The sequence below is a fragment of the Cutaneotrichosporon oleaginosum genome (assembly GCF_008065305.1).
Source record: "Cutaneotrichosporon oleaginosum strain ATCC 20508 chromosome Unknown ATCC20508_contig06, whole genome shotgun sequence".
NCBI classification, from domain to species: domain Eukaryota; kingdom Fungi; phylum Basidiomycota; class Tremellomycetes; order Trichosporonales; family Trichosporonaceae; genus Cutaneotrichosporon; species Cutaneotrichosporon oleaginosum.
Window position 1 is genome coordinate 1761474 of NW_027072175.1, and position 13904 is coordinate 1775377.

Here is a 13904-nt window from a genome sequence, read left to right on the forward strand (position 1 = left end):
CGAGAACAGGCAATGCATATGCAGTCTAATGCTACTTCTTCTTCTTCTTCTTCGCCGCCCCCTTCCCGATCCCGCTCTTCTTCGTCGAGACCTTGCCGCTCGCCGCCTTCCGCGCCGCGAGCTCGGCATTGCGCGCCGCCACCTTGGCCGCCTTGGCCAGGCGCATCGCGCGCTGCCGCATCCCGGAGTTCATGCCGCCCTTGAGCGCCTGATACTCGGCCATGATGTTGGCCGATGCGTCACGCATATAAGTGGTCGTATCGCGCATGTATGCCGGTAGCTCGAACTTCTTCTTGTCGGCGTTGCTCTCCTCCTTCTCCTTCTGCACCTCGGCGAAGCGCGGCCTGGGCGGGGGGAGCTGTGCGGGCGCGGCGAGCACCATCGACTCGGGGGAGGCAGAGCCGTCGGCTGAGCGGCGAAGGACGTAGGCTGGGAGCGGCGCGGACGCGGGCTTCTGGACAGGGCAGGGGGCGGGGGCAGGATCGTCGTAGTCATGCTCGTCGGCATACTCCGAATCGACCCAGTCGTCCTCCCACTGCTCGTCCCGTTTGGTGCGAGCCGCGCTCTCCTCTCGTTCAGCCTTAGCTTCGCGCGCGGCCTTCTCCTTCTCGCGCTGCCAGCCGCGCATCGTCGCGCGCGTCCGGCGCCGCATCCACGACGTGAGAGCGACCTTGCGCCCCTCGTACTTCTGGACACGGTACGCGACGCCGTCAATGACGACGCGGCGGCCCAACCCTGTGCCAAAGTTGGCGGGCGTCGTGTCCTTGACGCCCTCCTTCGGCTCCTTGGCATCCTTGGACTTGGTCCGGGGCTGGCGCGGCAGCGGGGCAGCCTCGTCCATCTGCCTCGCGTCTTCCTCCGCAGCGGCCAGCACCTCGCTCTCGAGGACCAGATCAGTGCGGCGCGCAAAGCTCCCCTCCTCGCCGAGCCAATTCCAGCGGCGCAGGAGGCGTGGGACGGGACTCTCACCCTCGGGCACGTCGCCGCGTACCGCCCATCCGCGGTCCGCGCATGCGTGGAGCACAAAGTTCCAGCGCGTCGTGTGCTTCCCGATGTGCAGGAATTTTGGTTTCGGTGGGTCAGCGGCCGTCGCACGGCCCTCTTCGAACTCGGCGCGCCGGCGGGTTTGGATGTCCGTGTCCGCATTGATGGAGATAGGCTGAAAAGGCCGCGGAACGGGGCTACGAGCCGCGGCGGCGCGCAGCGCGCCGAGTTCAGATAGGCCGCCGTCCATCGCGAGACGTGCGAGGTCGGCATCGTCGTGCGCGAGCGCGTGCTTCGCCACATGACGCCATGTCTCGGGGCCAGGGGTGCGGCGAGGCGGGCCGTCGAAGCGAGCGAGGATTCTCAGCACGTCCGCGACGCGGGTCCGGCGGCGAAGGCGGGTGAGGAGCGCAAGATGCACGGTCTGGCGCGAGAACCGCTGAGGCGTAGGCGCCGTTACCGCCTGCGGGTTGGTGGCGAAGGAGCTGAGCAGGCTGTGCACCTGCATGGCGCTTGCGTAGGCGAGAGCGAGGTGGAGAGCGTCGAGGCGATGTTCAGAGGTCGCTTCAAGGACATGCAGCAGTCCTAGGATTTCGTCCAAAGCGTATCCCTTTCCGGACAAGAGCAGGGCGTGCTGGTGACGCAACAATGTCCTCGAACTCATGCCCCCCAAGGTATCCAAGGGCGGGTATTTTTGCCAGAGGAACTTGTTGGGCCGCCGGTGTCCCCTCCGCTCAAGTTTCCAGGATGCGTGGTTCCAGCGATCTCCGTAATCAATAGGAAAAATGCGCACGCCCTCGCCGCGCGCGAGCAGGCGCAGGCGCTGGCGCGTGCGCTCGTCGTTCGTGTGGTACGCCCATGTATCCAACGCCGCAACGGCAGCCGGGTTCAGCTTGCGCGGGTTGTGCTCGAGGTGCGCGAGCGCTTCGGCCGGCGACGCTCGGGAGGCGACGGGGAGGAGGGCGTGGATCACGGACGGCAGCGGTGGGGCGAGGCGGGGCGGAGTGGGAGGAGATGTGGAAGTGGATGTGTATGTGTATGTGGGTGTGGATGTGGTGGTAGGCGCTAGCGGAGGATGGCTTTCCGGTCGGTCTGGATACTGGCGCTCCAAACGCGCGGCAACTGCCTGTATCCGCGCGTCGGCATCCGAAGACGCTGCGCCTCGGTATCCGAGCGCCCAGTTGTACTGTCCGGCAGAGTCAGCGATTCCGTCAGCCTGCGACACGGAAGGCGTCCGCTCGGGGAGCGTAGCGTTCCCTCCAGACCTGAGACGAGGAAATACCTCAACAACACGCCGGCTCGGTTCACCAGGTACGTTGGGGGCGGGGCGCGAGCCGCCGCGGGGCATCTTCTGTCGGGGCTGTTGAGATGGTGATGCGGGCCGGGGTTGTGATGGGCGCAATGTTGGAGGTCGGGGCAGGCAAGGCGGCACCGGAGCCAGCTGCTGCGAGGTGGCCGAGGTAGCGGCGACGGACTCGACGTCTGGACGCCGCGCCATCTCGCTTCGCCTCGGACTCGCCCTCGGCGTGCGCTCCTCCTCGGACCTCGCGGCCCAATCTGAGCGCCCCGGGTCCACCGCCAGGGCAGCCGAGGCGAGGCGGCGTGGTGGGGGTCGGCCCGGCCCATGCCCCGCGAGGCCGGGTGCCGCGCGCGGGCGCAGGACGAGGCGGGAGAGCATGTCAGATGCTCATGGAGAGATGGATGGTGACACTTTGACTTTTGGTCGGCGCGAGAGTCGCGCCGGCTCGGACAGCTGGCTATCTCCGCATCACGTGGCGGGGATAGGGGTTTGCCGAGATTGCCCGGCGTGGCAAGCTCCAGGCGTCACCGAGCCCCGAGAGGATGACAGTAACGATACATGCATAGGAGAGTACAATGCGGTCCAGGTGCGCTCACCGGAGCTCACTGGAGCTCGTGGGTCCGAGGGTAGGCTGGTGGTGACTACTTTTGCAGATTGTCCCATTCCTGCCGGATGACTCGGGCAAAGTCCGATGCAGCGTGGCCGTCATCGCAACCCTTCCACACGCCACCGTCGACCACACACTCCCGCGGCGCATGCTTGAGGGTACTAGCGATGCGAATGGTGCAGCTCTTCGTAACACCCTCCTTGATTGTGTGCTTGACGGAGTCCCGCAAGCGCTTCTGTCCTTCTTCATCCAGGTGGTCAAGATCAGCGGCCTCGGCCCACTCATCCAGCTCGTCGAGGTCCGGAAGCGAAGGGAGCTCGATCTCAGTGCCGGTGAGCCACGCCTCGCGCTCGGCGAGCCGGCCTGCCTTCTCCGCGTCCTTGCCCTCGATGCAACTACCAACGCCACTGCGCCACCAGTCGATGCCCGCGGTTGTGGCGCATCTCTTGGTAAGCGCAACGGTGCCAATCGAGCCCGGAAAGTTGCCGTAGTTCATGCAGCTAAGGGTGGCGTAAAACTTGTCGAGTGGAGCGTGCGCACGGACGCAGAGCTGATGGGCGTTACCAGCGCATTCCAGGTCGCCATGCATGCACTCGACGCCGTATGGGGCGTTCTTGTCGATGCTGGCGTCAGATGGAAGAGGAAGGAGACTCACTGCCCCAAGTAGTCTACCTCGAGATGGACCTTGGAAAGGATGTGGTCGAGCTTGAGGACTTCCTCGAAGACATTCTCACAGACGCGCTGGTGTCAGTGAGGTTTGTATACAGGGTGGCGAGGCTTGGGATTGTTTCTGCTTCACAGTCCACCACAATAGTGTGACAAGCAGACACCACTGACGAGACAGCCATCGATGCCAACTGGCTTCGAGATGCCTAATAGAACGCGACATCTTTGGCCGACGCGTCGTACGTCGCGAGTCGGACGCCACCAGATCTACTCACCGCGTCAGGACACCGACTCATGACAAACAGCGAAACATTGACGCGCGGCGCGTCGTCAATAAGCGGCGACTGGTGGACAAGGGCCGAAGCGCCCGCAGCGAGGAGGAGGAAAGCGGCGAGCATTGCTGACCAAGTGAGATGGGCGAGGAGTTGAGGAGTGCGAAGCCAAGAGATAGGATGAGGATGGCGCTTAGTGACGTCCGGATTGTGCCAGGCACGAGGAACGGATGCACGCTGCCGAGCTGCCGAGTGGCGCAGTGTGGGACGGCACAAACATGTCGAGCATATCGACATGATGGCTCGTGTCGTCGGGGGGTCGCTACGACGGCGCGGTGGCTCTAACGCTGCCCCCGGTTGCTCATGCGTTACACTTGCACTCTACCTCTTCAAGTCCCGCTGGTTGAAGGACATTATAACTGCTGAAACTGAGGGCTAGAAGCGATATCATCACAAATGCAGATGATGTCAGTCTTGCATTCTCACCAGCGCCAGCAATGTTTCCCACGAACATTATAGGTGTCTCGGCTCTGTGAGCATATCGTGTTCGGGCCGGAGTTGCACAAATAGCCTAAGACATCTACTGCGGTCCCGAACAGCTTGAACGAGTAACAACATAGGCAGGTACAGCCGTAGTGCACGATCATCTGACCTCTACGTACCTCTCTCATGCATTGTCCTCGCGCCAAGCCCTCCGAGCAGGTGATCAAGAGCGCTAGCTCACATGTCCCACATGCACACCCGGCCGGTCCTCTTAGGATATATACCCACGCTTCCACCCACGTCCACCGTACACCATGGACTTCGTCACGACACCCCCTCCGGAGCCCGAGCACACACACGCGTGCGTAGCGACGATCAGCCTGGGCGGCACAGGCAGCCGCCGCGCCTCCTTCGCGGACGAGGATAACGTCCTCACGCGAGTCCTGAGCCGGCGGCGGAGCAGCGCGGCTGAGCGGCGGCCGAGCGACTCCCAGCCCCCCAGTGACGCCCGCAGGCCGAGCGCCGCCCGCAGACCCAGCGCCGAGAACGCACTCACGCGGATCCTGAGCCGCGGGCGCAGCAATGCCGAGACGTGGTACTGGCGCTGTCGTGTTGGCGTAGGATCGGTAAGTGGCCTGGTGCAGCGCATGGTGGGTGGGTGCTTACTGAGACCAGGATACGCTCGTGATCACGCCCTCCGTGGCCAGTCCGTTGCTCAAGACGCGCCCGGTGCATGCCCACAACGGGAACGAGGCCGAACACGACGAGCCGAAAGGCATCGCTGGGCTAGGTCGGCGTCTAAGTGCCGCCTTGGCACACAAGCCCTCAGTGCCCCAAGAGAGCGAGGAGGTGCCCGAGACGGAGTGGCCGGCGGTAGTGGATGGGCTGCCGCTCGCGGGAATCGTCGTGCCTCTCAACCATGTGCGGCAGGGCGTCAAGATCGAGAAGGGGGAGTGTGTGGTTGGCGTTAGCAGCGCTGTGTCGGGCAAGAATGGCGTGTTGCGCTTCGAGGTTGAGGGTGGTCGGACGTGGGTTTGGCGCTGGGCACTGCTGACGGTAGCGAGGCGGAGGCGCTTTTGCACTCCATCCAGGCGGCGTTAGGCGCATCGCCTGTCCTGGACCATGTCCAGCTGGGGCACAGCAAGGAGAAGAACCCAGCTGAGAGGGCCGATTACCGACTGGATGCTGGTGGGCGTTGGGGCTAGGCGCAAGGCGGAGGCGTCAGGAGGTAGAACAACAAGCATCGTAAAGAAGTCGTTAATGTTGATGGTATCTCGAATGCAAGCAGAATTACGCCTCCGTTGTCAGCATTGATGTAACGCCTCCCCCTTCGTTACAGTCGTGAATACATTTACAGTTGTAGTGCTAATTGTCCTGTTCGTGCCGACGCCGGCGTCGCCGTCTACACTGCTTAACGTCATGTAGCAAAGTCAATTGGCTAAAATCCTCCCGGGCCGCTCTGGTCCGCCTCTCGTGGTCGCGATCTGCCAGCATTCCGCGCATCCTCCTCGCCGTGCTCCCGTCTGCGCGCGCGCCGAATCAGCGCAAGGTATCCCCGGGTGATGCGGTGCTGCTGGGGCTCGTCCTCGTCCTCGCTCGCATCTGCGTGCTCCTCAAGCTCCGGGTTGAAGTCCTTTCGACACAATGGACATGACGTGCTCACGCGGAGAAGCCACGGATCGACACAGGCCTGGTGGAAGCGGTGCTGCCCAGCGCACGGAAGGACGCGTAGATCATCACCATCCTCGAATTCAAGAAGACAGATGGGGCACTGGTCGTCGCGCAGAGTAGTGTTGTCTGCTTCGAGCGTGGACGCTCGCCGGCTCCCCGTCGGAGATTCTTCTAGCAATGGTGGCGTCTCGTATGTCGCGATGCTTCCCTTCGTGCTGCTACCGCGCAATGTGGAGGTCTGGTGAAATGCTGATCCCGGAGCCCGCAGCTCCTGCAGTGCGAAGCTGTTGAGCGAGGGCTCCATCTCCTTGGCGTGTGCTTGCTCTGGTGCTGGAGCCGACTGGTGCTTGTTGAACTTGATGATAGGGAAGGTATCGACAATAGCCTGTGCGAGGCCCACACGACGGGGAGGGCCCACATCTCCCTCTTCGACCGCCCCTCCTGGGATGTACCTCCGCTGCGTTTGTGGACGGAGTGATCGCCGCACAACCGAGAAGCATGTCATGAGAACCATCGCCGCGATGAACCCCGTGATGACATACACCGCGATCATTGCGTTGTTCTTCTTTTTGTTATCGCCGCCCTCCGCACCACCCTCGGTAGACGCCGGGCGCTCCGGCTGGGTGGGTTTCGCGGTGCCGTTCTTGGCTGTCAACTCGGCCACGATGAAGCTTTTGCGCTTGAGCGGCCTCTTGTTCAATGTCGCGTTCACGTCCGATGCGGACTCGTTGAGCAAGGTAGCATTAAAGTTGATGAATTCAGGGGTGGTGTAGCTGAACTGGCCCTCCAGCAATCGTGCACCAGCCATGTCGGTGGTAGCAAAGATATCGAGCACATGCCAAAACTCCTCGATGTACTCGAGGTTGATGAGACACATGGACGAGTTGGTGGAGTAGAGCAGTGCTGAGACGGCACCGCTATCTCGCGCGAGGGTGAAGATGTCTGCAACTGATCGTTAGCATTCCGCTTCCAGGGTAAGATAAAAGACGGGAGATGGTTTTGGAATGGGGTCATTCACTGATGTATGCCCCTCGCCATCGACAGCGATATCAATGCGGGGGATATACTGGAGGGCAACGGCGCGCGATGCTTGCAGCTCACAGTTGGATACTCACACTGTTGTGTACTTGCGTTGCGCTCTGGAGAGATCTCGCAGGAAATTAGAGCGATCCACGGGGTAGATGTCGTCACGTTCTCCTGGTACATCTCGGGCGTGAAATGTACCAACGCTCCTCGCGTTGTGTTGATGCCCGACTCTGTGTCGTCCGACTGGAGTTGATACGAGCTGGTGTGAGCGACAATGCCGGTCAAGGTTGATGGAGGCACATGTGGTCCGTGGGAAGGGTGGGAGTGCGCAGTCGCCAACTCCGCAGCACCGCAGCGATAATCATCGAATGGATGACCCCGGGGCTCTGAGATCTGACACCCATACATACAAATGCTGCACCTGCTCGCCACCGAGGTTGCGCAGCATATGATTGCAGCCCGACCTCGCTGTGGAGCGTGCGTGCATGCTGTTGCCAGCAACGGCCGTGCCTGCCACCCCCAAACGCCCAGCACAATCCACGTGTGGCCCAACACACTCACACTGTTGTGCCGTATGTTGCTAGTGGATCGTTGTAGCTCAGTTGCAGCTGGCTCCCTACGCTGATCTGGAGCCCGGTGGTGTCGTTGATGGGCATGGCGGGAATCCACGCCGCCGCACGGTGCGCCAGTACAAGGCCCAGCACAGCCCTTAGGCGTAGATTGAACGGCATCTCGCGGACGTGGAGGGGAGGGTGCCGGAGACGGTGTGAATGGATGTAGTGTCGAGGAAGAGGGAGTAGGTGAAGATAAGACGGTATCAGCCGGTGTCGATGCAGCTGTGGCCTGTGTCGATCCTTTTGTTGATGGGATCGGAAGGGTTATCGGAGAAGCGGGAGAAGCAATGCGAGGGGAGGGAATTATAGTCGGGGGTGCATTGCTCGAGCGGGGCAGCAGAGGCCAGTAGGCAACAGGAGGGGTGAACAAAATTAGGCGTGTGCAAGAATGGGGGGAGGGAGGAGCAATGACGAGGAGATGAGGATTGATGGAGAGAAAGAGATGGAGGGTAATGTGAGAAAGCAGAAAGAGAAAGATGATGGACGATCACTTGGCACTTGGCATTTCAGCCCTAAACAAAGTTGGCTGAGGGGTGACCAAATACCGATTCCCACACTCGACTAGTCCTCAGCATCATCATCATCATCGCATCTCCCCACACCCCTCTCTCTGCTCTCTTCTCACCTCCCCCTTCTTCACACGCATCTACACATCTAAGATCCTTGCCATGATCTTGTCACTCCGCGCACGCTCCGTTCTCTCCCGCCTTGGCCCAAACCGAGCCCCTTATCTTTCGCGCCAGTTCTCGACTTCAGAACGCCCCGCCGAGCCATTCCGTGTTCTATTCTGTGGGAGCGACATCTTCTCCATCGCCGCCCTCGAAGCTCTCCTTGACGCAGAAGGTAACATTGCTCTTGCGCTCTCAGTCAGCTGCCGCTAACTCTAGATGTCTGGCAGAGCATTACAGTCGTCACCCCGCGCGAGCGCGCAATTGGGCGGAATCGCTCGCAAACGTACTCGCGTGAGTCGTTGCCCCGATCTCTCTGCTGCAATCTCTCTCCATTCTGACAACAGCACCTCTTCAGCGATTCGCGCTAGAGCGAGATCTCGAGCACCACGCCGTCCCATCTGGCCCGTTTGCGTTCCCTCCGGCGTTCGAGAAGCATCATCCTTCCCACCTCCTCCTTACGGCATCCTTCGGTCACATCATTCCTACACCTCTCCTCACGCCCTTCGCCCATGCTTTAAACGTCCACCCAAGCGCACTACCCCTCTACCGCGGCGCCGCCCCAGTGCAGTGGGCCATCGCCAACCGCGAACCCTCTACTGGCGTTACGGTGCAGAGCATGGCCCCGCGAGAGGTTGGCGTGGATGCCGGTGCGATTCTCGGCGCCGTCGACGGCTTGGTACGTAGATCCCAGTGTTCTGCCAGCTGACCTCAGCCCATTCCGAAGGAGGCCACGTACAACACCCTTCTGCCCGATCTTGCACACATCGGCGGCCGCCTGTTGGTCCAGGTCCTCCGCCAACTGCAGACAGGGAATGCGACGCCGCGCGCACAGGACCCGGCGAAGGTGACGAAGGCGCCGAAGATTACGAACGCCACTGCCCGCGTAAACTGGGCTGAGCACGAAGCCGAGCTCTTGGAGGCCCGTCACAGGGGATTCGGGCATGCACAGCCTCTTTGGGCCCACCGGCCGCAGGAGCTCGTCCACGGCAACTCCACAGTCAAGCGTGACTATGGGGTGCAGCTTACGGCTGTTAAATTGGCCGGCAAGGTGCCACCCCAGGCAGAGGAGTGGGCTACCGCGGCAGGAGGCAAGCCGGGGACCATTGTGCTGGACAAGGGCGGACGGCGCGTACTCGCTCTCACGCGCAACGGGTGGCTTGAACTGGTGCGTGTCAAGCCTGTAGGCAAAAAGGAGCAGCCTGGTGCCGAGTGGTGGAATGGGCTTCCGCCGAAGGTCAGGAGCCGTGGGTGGGGGATTTTGGAGTAGACACATCATATGCATTGCGTGCGTACACTCACGTCGAGCAGTGATGGCAGCACGTTGCTATCTCATGCATGGACGACCCACTTGGCCCACTTGTGTTGGTCCATGCTCTTGGTCCAAGTCTGGTTGTGCGCAGGAGCCGAACTGCCCCACGTCCCATTTCCAGTAGGCACGCGAATAGGCATGCCACCAACACTTCAATATTCCGCCCACACTTCAATTCCTCTCGATGTCTCGCAACTCGCGCTGTTGCTGTCGACCACTCTCTCCCTATCACTATCATCCCTCTCACAACCTAGAGCGTTACCTTACCACCAGCCGCATCTTCGTCGACACACTCATGGCAGACACTCCTCCTCACTCGCCGCGTCCCCTGCCCGGCAGCCGTGACCGTACTCCAGAACTCACTACGTGCGTATCTTCTGCTCCAGCAGCCACATCTTCCTCACCTCCTTCCTTTCTCTCTCAATTCGTCTGCCTCAGCTACCCTTGCTGACCCACAGTAAACGTGAGAAGCGTCATCGCGAAGATGACGATAATGATCGTGACAGAAGGTCCAAGCGCCGTGACGACGATCGTGACCGAAGCCGCGAGCGCCGCCGCCGCTACGATGATGACGAAGATGACGACCGTGAACGTCGCCGCCGCCGCGAGCGCGAGCGCGACAGGGATGATGACCGCCGCCGTGACCACAGCCGTAGCCGCGACCGCGATCGCCGTAGGGACCGCTCGCGTTCGCGCGAGTACCGCCACCGCTCCCGCTCTCGTGACCGTTCTCGTGACCACCGCCGTCCCCGCGACGACTCGCGCGAACGCGAGCGTGCGCGTCTTAGAGCCATGACACGCGAGGAAAAGGAGCGCGAGCGCGAGCGGCGTGATCGTGAGATGCGCGAGGAGCGGCGCGAACTCGCCCGGCGCGAAGGTGTGAGTACTGGCTCGGAAACACACGCCCACAAACTTACGCCAGCGCGAATACAACTCTCCTCGCCGCAGATCATTGTCCCGCGAGGCGAGTCAGCTGCTTGAAGAGGTCGATGCAGAGGCTCGCTCGGTATTCGTTTCGCAGATTGCTGCACGTCTCACCAGTCAGGACTTAGGTCACTTCTTCGAGGACATGCTTGGCCGCGGGTCGGTTCGCGACGCCCGTATCATTACCGATAAGGGACGACGCTCCAAGGGGTGAGCTATACTGAAGCGCAAAGGCTAATGACAGCATGGGTTATGTAACACTCCGTAGTCCTGACCTGGTCAACAAGGCGCTCAACCTCTCAGGCAAGGTGGTGGTCGGTATCCCCATCCTTGTAGGGCTCACGCCGGCCGACTCATACGAGGGAATGTCGCTCAAGGCTGTCATTGCAAGCATTCGTGGACAACGTGAGACCCAGAAGGAGCTGCACGCTAGCCGTCCGCGTGGACCGCGCTACCCGCCCATTACGCCAGGTGCTATCCCTTCGAGCATCGACCCGAACGCGCACGCCGGTGCAGCGATCCCGTATCACCGTCTGTATATCACCAAACTCTCCGACACGCTCTCTAGGGATGACCTCAGACAGGTGTTTGACCCGTTCGGCGAGATCGAGTTTGTCGACCTGCACGTCGACCACGCGGGAGCATCCAAGGGAACCGCGTACGTTCAGTTTGCTGAGCTCTCTGCTGCCCAGATGGCGCTTGACGCCATGAACGACTTTGAGCTCGCTGGCGAGAAAATCCAGGTGCAGCCGGTCGAGGAGCGCAACGCACAGTTCGAGAACATGGAGGGTGACCAGCGCCGCGGCGGACGCCTCGATGCGGCGGGCCGCATGGAGCTCATGAAGAAGCTTGCGCGCACGGACGACGCTTCCCGCCCGCGCGTGGCGCCGCCTCCCAAGCCCGAGGCGCAGCGGCCGACCCACTTCCTGATGGTGAGCAACATGTTCAACCCAGACGAGGAGACCGAGCGTAACTGGGACACGGACTTGGCCGAGGACATACAGGACGAGGTGAACGCAAAATACGGGCGCGTCGCGCGCATCAAGGTGGACAAGATGAGCCAGGGCGACGTCTACATCGAGTTTGCCGACCTTAACGGCAGTGAACGGGCGCGTGTGGGTCTGCAGGACCGCTGGTTTGGCGGCCGCAAGCTGCAGGCGCAGTTTATCTCTGAGGCGCTTTTCAAGGCGCACCTCTAGGACATGGGTGCGCGTGAGTGCGGGGGTGGGAGGTGTCGTGTGCAATGCTAGTAAGTGTGTGAGTGCGATATGACATGATAGACTGCGATGCAAGGTTTGGTCTCAGTTGGCCATGGAGGTAGTGGGCGACAGTCTGAATGCAGCGCTTCAGTCTCAGCGTCCTGTACTAATACACTAAAAGTTTGTGACGTCGCGGCCGAAGAACAAGGCGAGCGTCCAGTATACGGGGATGAGGATCTGCTGTCAGCTTCTCCACCCAGCCGCCGCACCTCACCTTGTTACGCCACCCCATGGCGAGCGTAGCATAGTAGCTTCGCCACACGATCCACGCGACGAACCCACTAAGCCGCGCCCGAGGTCCGTCGTCGCGGCTCTTGCTGCGGTCCACCATGGCGCGGTAATCGCCAATAAAGACCATGCTGCCATGGTCTTTCCAGCGGAAGGCCGGAGTGTTCTCGATGCGCGCGCCGCGGCCGACCAGCTTCAGCGTCTTGGCCATGTGTCCCGCCATCTGGGAGGCCACCTGCGCCGTCGCTGGGAGGCGGTGCCCGTCGTTCGGGGTCGCGTTATCCCCAATCGCGAAGATGCCGTCCAGCGGCGTGCCGGAGGTGTCACAGACGCGCAAGTGTGGATCAACTTTGAGTCTGGCATCAGCATGGTGCAGGTGGGGACATGCAGCGTGGCTCGTTCGCGCACGCCATCCATCCGACCCCCCGGCCCGCCCGCTCGCACTCACGACTTGGTCTTTGGGTCTTTGTCGAGGCCCGGCAGCGCCTCGATAAATGGGTTGGCCTGCAGGCCCGTGTTCCACACGAGAAGCCCATAGGGCACGCGCTCCGGCTCTCCGTCCCCGTCCTTGGGCGCAATCTCGAGATACTCCTTGCTGACGGACACGATACGGCTGTTGCCACGCACCTCGACGCCCTGGCGCGCAAACTTGCGCTCGGCGTACGCGCGCAGGCTGTGGTCAAAGCTCTGGAGGATGCCGGGCGCGAGGTCGTACAGCGTGATGCGCACGAGTCCCCGCAGGTGCGGGTAGAGGCGGTACACGTCCTGTGTGACAAAGTCGTGCAGCTCGGCGGCGAACTCGACGCCCGTCGGCCCGCCGCCGACGACGCGCATGCTCAGCAGCCGCCGCCGCTCCGCGTCGCTGATGCCCGGCTCGCTCGCCATCTCGAGGTTCTCGAGCAGCGCGAAACGGATCGCGCGCGCCTCGCGCACGTCCTTGAGGAAATGCGCGTGCTCTTTTACGCCGGGCGTGCCGAACGAGGCGGAGCGGCAGCCCGTCGCGATCACGAGCTTGTCGAAGGGGAGGGTGTATGCGTCGCCTGGCGAGGCGGGGGCGTGTCGTTCCGCCCCGCTCGATCCGCTGGCTACGGTTGAGGCGCTCGAGCCTCCCTCATCGGGATGCAGCGGTGGGAGAGCGGGAACGACACGCACGCACCGCTCCGCGATGTCGACAGAGTGCGCCCAGCCCTGTGCGTACGAGACGTGCTTGAGCCGCCGCACTGGCTCCGTCGCGCACCGGAATTCGAGGGTGCCCACGCACGTCGACGCCAGGAACGGTGTGAAGCTGAAGTACGAGTTGGGCGAGATGACCGTCACGTCGTACAGAGACTTGTCCGCTTTGCGCTGGTGTAAGCGGACGTCGCCAGCGGAAGGGAGGGGTGCTGCACTCACAGCCAAGTTGTAGCCGCCCCAGCCCGAGCCGAGGATCACGAGGCGTTGTTTGTCTTTCGCAATGCTGGCCGAGGAGGCGAATGTGCGCGCCGGCGTTCGTGCCGCGCGCGCGAGAGGTAGCGAGATGCGGGATAACATGATATTTGAGAGTGGGGTGAGGCGAGGTGACTGCCGTGTCGCCGTTTATATTTCTCATCGGCCGCAAGCCAGCCTCAAGTCCCAAATGGTGAGTCACTGTGATGTCATTTCGCACCCGCGGCGAGTGTCGGGCCTCCGATGCGTAAAGCAGCGCGCCAAGAGACGGTGAGACGTACGCTGCGATCACGATGAGGACCAGCGCAGAGCAAGCTCGCGCATCTGTGCCATTTGGTTTTCGGGGTGGGACGGAGGCGAGCTCGTGCGAGAGAGGGAGGGTGCGGAGTTCATGGCATGTGCTGCGGAACTGGGCGGAAGCGAACGGTACAGAAATGGCCTTGACCACCCGACTTTGCCCACTGT

General features: G+C 62.0%; 6 protein-coding genes across 6 annotated transcripts; 2 read left to right on the plus strand and 4 right to left on the minus strand.

Moving 5' to 3' along the window:
- Positions 1-31: 31 nt before the first annotated feature.
- On the minus strand, positions 32-2662 carry COLE_07132 (uncharacterized protein; the record flags this gene model as incomplete). Its single annotated transcript, XM_018424606.2, has 1 exon — positions 32-2662. The coding sequence occupies one exon, from the start codon at positions 2660-2662 to the stop codon at positions 32-34; it is 2631 nt and encodes an 876-aa protein (XP_018275104.1).
- A 263-nt stretch (positions 2663-2925) lies between these two features.
- Positions 2926-3955, minus strand: COLE_07133 (uncharacterized protein; the record flags this gene model as incomplete). The annotated part of the gene is made up of 3 exons (XM_018424607.2): positions 2926-3514; positions 3547-3632; positions 3833-3955. The coding sequence occupies 3 exons, from the start codon at positions 3953-3955 to the stop codon at positions 2926-2928; spliced, it is 798 nt and encodes a 265-aa protein (XP_018275105.1).
- A 1795-nt stretch (positions 3956-5750) lies between these two features.
- On the minus strand, positions 5751-7740 carry COLE_07134 (uncharacterized protein; the record flags this gene model as incomplete). Its single annotated transcript, XM_018419962.2, has 3 exons — positions 5751-6931; positions 7099-7268; positions 7571-7740. The coding sequence occupies 3 exons, from the start codon at positions 7738-7740 to the stop codon at positions 5751-5753; spliced, it is 1521 nt and encodes a 506-aa protein (XP_018275106.1).
- A 551-nt stretch (positions 7741-8291) lies between these two features.
- Positions 8292-9561, plus strand: COLE_07135 (uncharacterized protein; the record flags this gene model as incomplete). Its single annotated transcript, XM_018421599.2, has 4 exons — positions 8292-8466; positions 8511-8585; positions 8639-8970; positions 9007-9561. The coding sequence occupies 4 exons, from the start codon at positions 8292-8294 to the stop codon at positions 9559-9561; spliced, it is 1137 nt and encodes a 378-aa protein (XP_018275107.1).
- A 337-nt stretch (positions 9562-9898) lies between these two features.
- On the plus strand, positions 9899-11726 carry COLE_07136 (uncharacterized protein; the record flags this gene model as incomplete). The annotated part of the gene is made up of 4 exons (XM_018425865.2): positions 9899-9969; positions 10062-10482; positions 10526-10737; positions 10772-11726. 4 exons carry the CDS (start codon positions 9899-9901, stop codon positions 11724-11726), a joined length of 1659 nt encoding a protein of 552 aa, XP_018275108.2.
- A 174-nt stretch (positions 11727-11900) lies between these two features.
- COLE_07137 (uncharacterized protein) lies at positions 11901-13544 on the minus strand (the record flags this gene model as incomplete). The annotated part of the gene is made up of 4 exons (XM_018421600.2): positions 11901-11963; positions 12001-12370; positions 12463-13358; positions 13407-13544. The coding sequence occupies 4 exons, from the start codon at positions 13542-13544 to the stop codon at positions 11901-11903; spliced, it is 1467 nt and encodes a 488-aa protein (XP_018275109.1).
- Positions 13545-13904: the final 360 nt, after the last annotated feature.